At 30.2% G+C, this 11437-nt stretch overlaps 2 protein-coding genes across 2 annotated transcripts in view; one reads left to right on the top strand and one right to left on the bottom strand.

Moving 5' to 3' along the window:
• LOC111634018 (tRNA pseudouridine synthase A-like) overlaps positions 1-7600 on the bottom strand; it is a 32603-nt gene extending 25003 nt beyond the window's left edge. The window contains exons 1-2 of the mRNA XM_023378697.1: positions 7525-7600; positions 7295-7443 (exon numbers count right to left, since the gene is read on the bottom strand). Coding sequence (XP_023234465.1) covers positions 7295-7443; positions 7525-7543 — 168 coding nt within the window. The 5' untranslated portion in view covers positions 7544-7600. The remainder of the gene's footprint in view (positions 1-7294; positions 7444-7524) is intronic.
• Positions 1070-11437, top strand: part of LOC111634021 (ornithine aminotransferase, mitochondrial-like) — a 48749-nt gene continuing 38381 nt past the window's right edge. Inside the window, exons 1-5 of the mRNA XM_023378699.1 lie at positions 1070-1356; positions 1785-1982; positions 2047-2271; positions 2408-2631; positions 2704-2876. Of these exons, the coding sequence (XP_023234467.1) occupies positions 1793-1982; positions 2047-2271; positions 2408-2631; positions 2704-2876 (812 nt within the window). The 5' untranslated portion in view covers positions 1070-1356; positions 1785-1792. The remainder of the gene's footprint in view (positions 1357-1784; positions 1983-2046; positions 2272-2407; positions 2632-2703; positions 2877-11437) is intronic.

Here is an 11437-nt window from a genome sequence, read left to right as displayed (position 1 = left end):
TGTGTAAAAAATATATATATATAATTATTATTATAATTATAAAACAATCGATTAATCGATTTCAAATGCCATCAGCTGTTTTTTAAAATTCGATTATTGAAATTGAACAATTTCAATTTCAATAATCGAATTTTAAAAACACCGAAACTGACAATAGGAAATTGATTGATTTAATATTTCATTTGGCAAAATTCCAATTATTATTATTATTATTTATTTATTTATTAATGTCATTTGTCTTATAACGTAGGCTCCACAATATACTAACACCTTCTCTGTGTTAATTCATTCTTACTGCTTTACAATTAATGAGAAAACTGTATTAATTAATTCTCATAATGTAATTTATTATGAGAAATACAGTTAAAAGCAATTGAGTAGCTTCCAAATTCTTTAATGCTGTGAAACTAGGTATTTGGCATAGAAACTTTTACTAAAATATATCTTTTTTTTAGAGCCGATTAGTCTCCTTTGATTTTTAGAAGTTTAAAATATATTAATTCGGTTTCTTCCCTCTATATATATATTAATTTTATATATTAGTCTCGTTGCTTATCGTGTGCGGTTATATACAAAAAATTCTATAATCCGAGACAATTCTCTTGGTATAATTGGATTTGCGAGTTGAGAGTTTTCGATTTTCCGTCGGTAGAATATTATAATTTTACTTAAGAAATTATTTATAATATATATAGGAATTCCAGAATATAATCTTATAAAACTTGATAATTAAGTAAATTTTTTAATTTAAGAAGTCATTTTTAGTTGTATCCAAAAATTAAACTTTTTATTTAGTTTAAATAATATACCTTTTATTTACAGTATTTGTGTTAAAAATTAAGTGCATTATAGGATGAAATATTGTTAAATTTTTAATTAATCATATTATTTTGTTTATTTGTTATACTTATAAGTAAAATTTTAATTAAATCCTATATAAACATGACAAAAAAAATTTTTAAGTTTTTAAAAACAATTGCTGTAAAAACTATTTTTATAAGTTACTTATTTTCAGTCTTTTAGAAAATTTCTCTCCCTCCTTTTTTTTCAATAATTTAACTAATTCTTTATTAACATTAAATTATTCTTTAATCCGTATGTACATTAACGAAGTATGCATTATCTATTTTAAATAAAATTGCGAGTGCCTTAATATATGCCCCGGTACGCATGTGCCCTCCAAAAATCGTATTACCGGTTTGAGCTTAGATAGATTAAGCTAGTTTCTGAGTGGCGAATGCCTTTATTGGATAATTAGGTTGATATTATTACTAAAATTTAGTTTTAAAATATGTGAAAATGTAATTATGACATACCATTTTGCAATAACTTCTTCTCATTGTGCGTGTATTGTCTGTAAGTGAATGCAATAGATAAAAATTTGTATAATTGAAAACATTTCATTATTTAAGAAATTAAAATTATTGTATTTATTATATTGATTTGAAGTTTTAATCTTTGTTCTGAAATATAATTAAAGTATTAGCATTTGATTTGTTTGTTTTTTTATTTTATAGAAATAAAAATATATATTAAAAAAAATAAGCATAATTCAATACAAATTTTTGGTTTATATAAATTGATTTATATAAAACTATTAAAATAAATCTCTTCTAAATATTTTAAATTGTATAATAAGAGAATAACATGATTACTTATGTAATTCTGAAGTATAATATATATTTAATAAGGAAGAATTAGTTTTAGAGGTTTTTATAAATGAAAGGAAGAATTTAAAATTATAGCTTTGTATTAACCTAGTGTTTTTTTTTTTCTTTTTCCAGATTAAATTATGCTAAATCTGAGATCCTTTTTTGCATTTTTGAGGCATGGCTCTTCTGTTAAATCCGTAATTAGTCACTCTTCCGAAGTTAACGGTCGTTTGCTATATCACTTGTCTTCGCAGAAAATATTTGAAAGAGAAGAAAAGTATGGGGCTCATAACTATCATCCGATACCAGTAGCAATACAAAAAGCAAAAGGTATAAAATTAAAGAAAATTTTTATCATCTTGTAAATATTTATTATAATTGTTTTCTGATACAGGAATTTATGTGTGGGATGTTGAAGGCAAAAGATACTTTGATTTTCTTAGTGCTTATAGTGCTGTTAACCAAGGACATTGTCATCCAAAAATTTTAAATGCATTAATTCAACAAGCAGAAATTGTGAGTTTGACTTCAAGAGCTTTCTATACAACTGCTTTAGGTGAATATGAAGAGTATATTACAAAACTGTTTGATTATGATAAAGTTTTACCAATGAATACAGGTAAGCACTTAAAAAATAAATTTATACTCAAGTACAAATCATTAATTTTTACTAATGTATTCAGAATTTTAGATGCTAGATGAATTATTTTTAGGAAACTGTTACAGAATTTAAAAGAATTTTTTTTATTATTCAGGTGTGGAAGCGGGTGAAACGGCATGCAAACTGGCAAGAAAGTGGGCTTATAAAGTGAAGAAAGTTCCTAATAATCAGGCAAAGATCATTTTTGCCGAAGGAAATTTTTGGGGTAGAACTCTGTCGGCAATATCTACTTCGACCGATCCTACGAGTTTTGAAGGTTTCGGACCATATATGCCCGGATTTGTGATAATTCCTTATAACGATTCGGTTGCATTAGAAGTCGGTATTATTTAATAAAGTTTTTTATTAGTAATTACTATTCAAAAACTATACAAATGAAATATTCTTTAGAAAGCTGCCCAAGATCCCACTGTCTGTGCTTTTATGGTTGAACCAATTCAAGGTGAAGCTGGTGTTGTTGTACCTGATCCTGGTTATTTAAAGAGAGTCAGAGATATATGCACTAAAAATAATATTTTATGGATAGCTGATGAAGTACAAACTGGTTTGTGCAGAACTGGAAAGTAAGGATTAAATTTTTAAATATTTTGTCTAAGCTATTAGCTGATTATATTTCTAAATTATTTAAAACTGGTTTGACAAGAAATACAATAAACATTTTATTTTTGTATATACATGTCTTGTAAATCACAAATATAAACAAGCAAATAATTTAACCAAGTATTTTTTTTCTATGTAATTTTTGGATTAGGAAACTTTTATAAAAAGTTGATTTTGTAAATTTAGCATTTATCTTATAAATTTACATTTTTTTTTTTTTTTAAATAGCTAAAGGCTAATAAATCGGAGAGGCTAAATTTATTCTAATTGACAATAACTTAACCATTACATATAGCTTTTTAGCATTTCTAACCTTTAATTTCATCTAGACACAAATTTTTTTTTCATCACCATTTTGTGTATTTTTAGTAGTAAAAACAAAATTTATTGTAATGATATTACATCCAAAACTTTAAAATTATGCTTAATATCAAGATAGAAAAGTATCTTTATTTTGCAATTAGTTGCTGTTTGCTTTCATATTCTCAAACTTAATATTAAATTAAACCTACATAACGATATTGACAAACAATAGAGAGGTTGAGGCGCACGTTTTAAACGTATAAACGTGTACGTGTGATGTTCGGCGCCGCTTTCCCGTAAGCCTAAAAGTTTGACNGGGAAGCAGTGCATCCACTGCTTCCAATGACGGCACACCACTGAAATATGTACATTTACAAGAGTACAAGAGGCACACTAACTATAAGGATTTCAATACCGTTTTTACAGCATGAAGAGCCTGGTTCAAGCCATAATCATATAACTAGAATGGTGTTTCTTCTACACTTATCGACATTTGGGTCATTACTTCTCTTCATTATTATATATTCGTTTTTATTTTTCCTATATACAGTGGAACCTCAGGATACGAAATTAATCCGTTCCAAAACTGAGATCGTATCATGAAAATGTTGTAAGGTGAATCATTTTTCCCCATACAATTACATGTAAAACCAAATAATTCGTTCCAACACGAAAAACACACTCAAATTAAGGCTAAGTAGTACATTAAAAAAATAACTATAGTAAGGAAAACACTGAAAAATGCATTTTGTAATTGTAAATGTATAAATAACCATAATAGAATAATAATTGATTAAAATAAATGTAGTTTTATTTGCACTTTACCTTTAAGGAAAGACGATGGTGGAGGTGTAAACTGGTGGCAGAAGAGAGGGAGAAGGGAAATGATACTAAAACTTAACTTACATAACATAATGTAACAATAACTTAAAAATAATTTAACACTAATTTTTTTATCTTTTATGTTTCATAGATTTTTTAAATTTTTACTCACTCTTTTTGCTTTCTTTCCTTCACTTCCACCAGCACTTTCACTGGATACAGGTCGCTTGATAAAATATCTATCCAAAGAGGTTTGGCTTTGCCTACTTTTTAAAATGTTTCTAAAATGACTTAGACAAATGTCATTACTCCGAGCAGCAATACAGCCAGTGTGAACCTTTTCGAGATGTTTCTTTTCAATAAAATCAGTCACTTTCTAATAATACCTAAAGATTTCCTTTATCGAGCAAGATCCTTCCACGACGAAGCAAACATGCGGACTGAGACCAATGAACAGAAGTGAATAAAAAATGGCGCTGTGAACTAATGTAACGTCGTATGGTGAGTTTTTGTTCGTATTGTGAAGCAAAAATATATTTGAATTTCGTGTCGTATCCTGAAAATTTCGTATGCTGGGGCGTTCGTATCCTGAGGTACCACTGTATATTTATTATATAAGTTTTCCTTGTACAATACGTCATTTGTACAACATGGTTTCATTCTAACAGTGATATCTTGTTACTTGAACAATTCTGTATTCAAACACATATTCTGGAAAAAATTGCTTGGTACTTGACTGAACAAATGTCATCCGCAAGAACAAATTTTTGATTAATAACATATTTTTATTTTGTCACCCGTAAAAATTTTTATGATAAAAATAAAAAATGAAGATGTTGCTGATATTTCTGATCAAGATGAACAGAAAAGCTCAGAAGATTGACAATACTTTGCAAAAAGAAAACCCCCTTATTTAACTAAAATTAATATGTGGGATTAACATGTAATATAGTACTTTTAATTGTCATTGTTAGTTAACTATTAATTGAAAATAAATTATTGATTGCTTTAATAAACATATTTCTCTTAGTAACAAAAAATAATAGTACACAAAAATATTAACACTGTCTGTAGGCATTATTATTTTACTTGAAATATTACTACAAGTACTTTCGACAAATTTCAGATTGTCTTCTTCGGGTATAGAATAATAGAACCTTACAATTTAAAATATACATTAATGTGTTCCAAGTGGCAAATTTAAAATGTATTCCACAGGATGCGCCAATACATTGAAAAAACTATAATAATAATAATAATAATAATAATACCACATATTAAACATTCCATAACTTTAAAACTATGCCATTTCTAATATACTGTATACAGTGCCAGCCCGAGCAAAGTCAGCGCCCGAGGAAAATTACTTTGATGTTGCCCAATTTTAAAAAAATTTGCAACAATATAAAACACCAATGTAAAATAATCTATTTTACATTGGTGTTTTATATTGTTATATTGTTTTTATTCAATATGCAGCAAGCAATATTGCAATCATGGGACTACGGTGCTACTTTCAAAATGGCGACTTGCAGGTCAACACATGAGAAAGGAATGTGATCAAAAAACATTTATTTTTTCATTATTTATTGTAATTTATGTATGTACTTTCGTCATGCTGCCTCCTGAATTCAAGCATCCCAGGCCATCGCCTAGTTTGCCTATATGAATGGGCCGGCCCTGACTATGTTCATATGCACTTTTATGGTTGAAATTATTCAAAGAATTGGCCCTTTAAATTTTTTACAAACAGTAAAATCTTGTAACGGATGGCTTGGATCATCAAAAATCATTTGTCGTCCGAGAATCTTTTATATCACAAATAACAGATTTCCCACACACCCAGGAAATTATTATTTAACTCCCTACTTATAAGAAATATCTATAGTTGAAATTATTCAATCTCTTGAAATCTCTATTCTTTATTCTATAGAAACACATGTTACAAAATGGTATATTATGCCATAAATGTGTACAACAAAGCTGACAGATACTATATAGTGTAAGCACAAAAAGAGGCAAATTACTTATGCTCATTAGCACCTCACTCAAATTTACAATTAGTTAAAAAACTCGTTCGTCGCAGTTTGTTTCGATGTCACTTTTCTACCCATCAAGTACAACAACCACTCGATGTTAGCAATGTCACGTACAGCCCATTCATTTATGCCAAAACTAGTCAGAAAGATCTTCACAACTCGATGGCCCAGCTAAATTTGGGCACTACACTCAAACCTGAACCAAAACATCCACCGAGTGGCTCTTCGATGGTATTGGCCCACCGACTCTCTTCATAAAATTCTTCAACGGTACACATCCCAGATGTAAGATGTACACTGTCAAACTCTATAAATTCCCGAACACACCCAAATATCAACTAAACATGGAAAAACCAAACAGTTTATGATAGACGGGGCTAGAAAAATATCCATTATTCCAAGATCCATCAAAACAAGATTCTATGATATGTAGAATCACCCCATTCACGCAACAAGCACTTAATGTAGTAAATTTCACATAAGAGAATAAAATAAATTGATAAACAAGAAAATACAAATACAAAATTCATTAGTAGGGTTACCATACATCATACTTTAAAGGCTCCATCCGCATATGTACCATACATAAAAAAAAAAAAATAAGTACTCTTTGACCGACGGCACAGTTAATAGCAAGGTTGCGGCCAAAGTTTTCAACGCAAAAACATGAACATCGGACATTCAGCGCTGCCATCCCGTAAGCCTAGAAGTTTGACAATGGCATTTGAAAATTCGAGCACAATTTCACCGACGTTCCAAACGCCATCGTCAAACTTCTAGGCATACAGAATGACAGCACCAAATGTCCGACGTTCACGTTTTTGGATCGAAAACTTCGGCCGCAACCTCGCTAATAGTCAAATCGCAACCACATTTAAATCCGACAAAAGCTGCTAAAGTTTTGACGATTATTATTGCATTTGTTGTCTAGGCGGCGACACGGTATGAGCAAACGCGACGGCTCCGGTGCTTAGAGAACGCGCGCACATTCAACAGTTTTTTAATTCAACGGTACTTGTTGTATAAGTGGTAAAATAGTTTTCTTATATTTGAAATTGCATCGTGTGCCCCAAAGCAAAGTGTAAATTGAAACTTTTTATGTCTACATTTACTTGATTGAAAAATATGAATAAATTCATTTTATTTTGCCTTCAATTGTTACCTTATTATTGGCTAACGATACAAATATACTATAAGGTATTAAAAAATAAACATACTTCGTCAGAAGTTGTGTATTCCCCGTTACACATTGCTTCATCTTGATCACCAAGTCGATCCAAACAAGATTTTGTTCTTACTGCACGTGCTTTTTTATTTATTACGGAGAAAATATATTGAAGTTGATTCGAAGCAAAAGTTTGTAAATCTGAAATGATTAAATGAAATTCATGATTATTTGCTTTTCTTACAGAATTGATATTTAAGAAATTTTACGTCATCAACTAACTAAATTTCCTGTAAATCATTCTTTAAATTAAAATTCTCCCTAGACCTTCACGTTACGTACAACTATACTTACGCCCTCTTCTGGACAAAGTTTTTTTTAACCTAAGCAGATATTCTTTTTGGCAATATAACAGGAAGGAAGCAATTCTTTTTAAAATATATTAATTATTTTAAAAAATAAATTTAAATGTTAGGAATAATAATACATTTGTGGTACACTATTATTCACATTTGTAAATTTTTTTTTTTTTTTTGGTACTCTCCGCCCTGCGGGCATTAAGAGGGCCTCTTTTAGCATGCCCATTATGGGTCGGCCAGGTCCAAAATGGGCGGCCGGGTGGTGATTGGCGGGGGCCGACATATTTGGTCAAATCCGGTCGGATCACCCCCCGAAAAATTCCCGGGAATTTTTCGGGGAGTGATCCGACCGGATATGTCGGCTCCCGTCCCTCGTCACCCGGCCGCCCCATCGTGGGCTTGCTATAAGAGGCCTTTTTAGGGCTCACAGAGCGGAAAGAACAAAAACAAAAATACCCAGTCCCCAGACCGATGAGCTACCACCTTAACTAACTTTAACTAAACAACGCACATAGGAAAATTTTAGAAATTTAATCTAACAGCAAATTATAATGGCTTATATAGTTGTCTTATCGTTCATTATCCCCGATGGGCCAAAATAAAGGCTCCTTAGGGCCCATAGAACAGAAAAAATATCATCTCAAAATAAAATTATGTAATCGAATTTAATGTATCATTTTTAGCATCTAAGATAGGAAAATTCGAGCGTTAATTGAAACCCTTATAACACGAATATTTTGAATACATAATACATTTTATTATAATAGTTTTAACTCTGAAAATAAAAATCCATATCCAAATAAAAGAAAAATCCATCAAGTTGCTTAAGTTTCCCGGTAACATTTAAAACATGTATGTGACGCCATCTGTTACGATATTTCGTTATTAAAAACTTTTTATAGTTTTAATTATTATACAATGACAAAAAAGCTTAATTTTGAGGGTAGGGATGGGTTTTATTCCGCTTATTTAATTAACTTATAACCTATATTCTTTAACACGACTCTTGAAATAATTTAAATGCTTATCGTATACTCGGAGAATGGTACATAATTTGCGATAAACTGTCAATTTTTATCAACCTCTAAGAGTGGGCTGGCGATAAGAACAACGATTCAAAGTTTAAGTTCGTTGTAAGTTAATATTTATTTCGAAATATACTTAAACGTACAAATAAAAATTGAAATTTCAATAATGGCGGCTTTACTGTTTTGTAAGAAGTAAACAAGAGTGTTTTTATTTTGCTTAAAGAAAAAAAAAAAAAACGTACGATGTACAGGGGCAAGCCACTATTAATTTGAGTGGAGAGAGTATATTTTAAATTAAATACAGTATACGATTCAAAATTGCAGCCTGGTATTGCGACCGTTCTCATTCAATTATGAAAAATACACTTTTAGTATTTCTTCTCGATTATTACGTGAAAGTTTAATTAATATTCTAGTTTTTCCGGAGAGAATATTTATAAATTTTTCCTTTTATCGATGATAAATTACGATAAGAATATAGAAATAGTTGAAGATATTTGTGAAGGATGTAGAAGACCGAGTAAGAGCTCTCGATCTTGTTTACACCTTTCTGTACTTTAGACAGAGTACAAAAGGCGAAGAAGGATTTAAAATAGAACTTTTAGAGATTTTGTAAATTTGTTCACATAATCTTCGTTTGATAACATTTTAGAGTAGGTTTTCGTAATTGTTTGTTTATAAACGTATTACATTGAAAACTTGGAGAAAGTTGAAACGAATATTTTTATTTTTTTACTCCTAAATTATGTATATAAATAAAAAAATCACATACAAAAACAATTTATCTTAAATTCATATTCGAATCCTATCCTATCTGTGAACAATTATTACCAGTCGACACCCCTATAACACCATTGATAATTCCGTTTTATATGAATTCCATGTTGTACGAGTTACTTAGATTTTACAAATACGTGAGCCGTTCACAGCCCGATACGCGTATTTGTAAAATCTAAATGACTCGTACAACATGGAATTCATATAAAACGGAATTATCAACAGTGTTATAGGGGGGTCGACTGTATTACTGTATTATTAATTTGATTTGGCATTTAGATATTAAACATCCTTTTAAAACACAGGATCTCCCTGCATTTTGGCGAATTTCCCACTTATTCGAGACCCAATTTATTTCAGAAACATTCTTCACCCCTACCAAATGGAAGGATATAAAGAAAATTGTGTTAATCTATCTACTTTATGATCTAATTACTAAAAAAGAATACAGATAAATAATAAAAACAATGACACCCTAGCAAATTACAGAAACAGCAAGCGGGTTATTCCTTAATTTTATGTCCTAATCCTTAAAACAAAGGAAACAATCACGGGAAAATTATGAATAACACGATAAACATTATTGTATGAATTGGATAAACAGGTAAAATTAATACTAATAGCCCGAATTTTTGAAAAAAATTGAATTACTTTATTGTGAAATAAAGAATGAATTTCACCGGTACCATAACTTTTCCAATTCTTTCTTGTTAATAAAAACGTAATACTCTTCTATTGCAATTATTTATAAACTTTAAAAAATCTTGTAAAATTGTGCATAGACTGGTTAATATTAAATCTAGATAATAAAATGAAAGAAAGTTTAACTTGTACGGTACATACGGTATTTCAAATTGGCATCTTTCGCTCGCTAGCACACTCTTCCTCCAAGGGCAAATTTTATTTTGCATAAACATAACTTATTAATAGTTATGTTTAATGTTAAACTATTAATAGTTATGTATAGTTAAACTAACATAAACCATTAAATTATTTTTTAAAGTATTTCCAAAAATTAAATAATAAGGTAAAAGATAATCGCGCTGCTTTGTATCGTGTCGTCAAATCTCGCAATTCAAATTTCATTCACTTCTAATTAAGCCAGAAGGCCGAAACTTTGAGAACATACCTAAGTCCGATGACAATGCATTTTAATGATGTTTTAGAGGTTGGCTTCACCATCATCGTCCTCCCCCATCCCAAAACACGAACAATTTAACACAATGCGTGTGTATAAACACTGTAGTAGTGTATATGATGGGTACTTCCACCGTCCACTTTCCCGATTGAAGAGTGGGCCCGTATTTATCATCCGAAACGCTTTGTTCCGGTTTAGTATCAAGAAATTAAGGTGTAATAAAATAAAATAAAAGCCGAATAAAAAGAGATAATTAAATCTTAATTACTTCCCCGGCTGTTATATATAATAGAGGGAAAGTATGGCTTTCGGTAAGAAAATGACCCCCAAATTTTTATATTTTTGGGCTCGGGACACCTTGAAATTTCGAGATATGCAAAAAATTCAAGGTTTTTTTTTCTATGTGTGGATGTTAGACTCTGTGTGGGGGGCATGATTTTGTTCACCCTGTTTGAAGCCTAATAATTTCTGTGGTCAGAATCAGAGTCAGATGATTTAACTCAGGAGTTAGTTATTAAGCGTCAAAATGGTTGAACTAAATCATGTTTCCATATACATTCTAACATCTTAGGCAAGAACATCTTAACAGGTTTTACTTTACTATTATAAAATGGCAAAAAAGCTTACTTTGAGGATAGAGACGAGTTTTATTTTACTTTTTGTAAATTTAGAACGCTAATAACGAGTAAAATATTCATTAACAGATATGACACATGACTACTTTTATGTCTTCACCCTGTCGACCTTTCATTAAGAACCAAAATTTAATAGTATTAATGCCCCTTTATACGCAAGCTACAGTGCCACATTTCGTTTCTTAAACTTTACCCATTCTGAGATATTGTTTAATATCTCAGAACAGAAAATAAAGAAATTAAACAAATTAGACGCCA

The sequence above is a fragment of the Centruroides sculpturatus genome, unplaced genomic scaffold (assembly GCF_000671375.1).
Source record: "Centruroides sculpturatus isolate CEXI.00-Female unplaced genomic scaffold, Cexi_2.0 scaffold736, whole genome shotgun sequence".
NCBI lineage: Eukaryota > Metazoa > Arthropoda > Arachnida > Scorpiones > Buthidae > Centruroides > Centruroides sculpturatus.
Note: the sequence above shows the minus strand (reverse complement) of the source record. Positions and strands in the feature narration are given on the sequence as shown.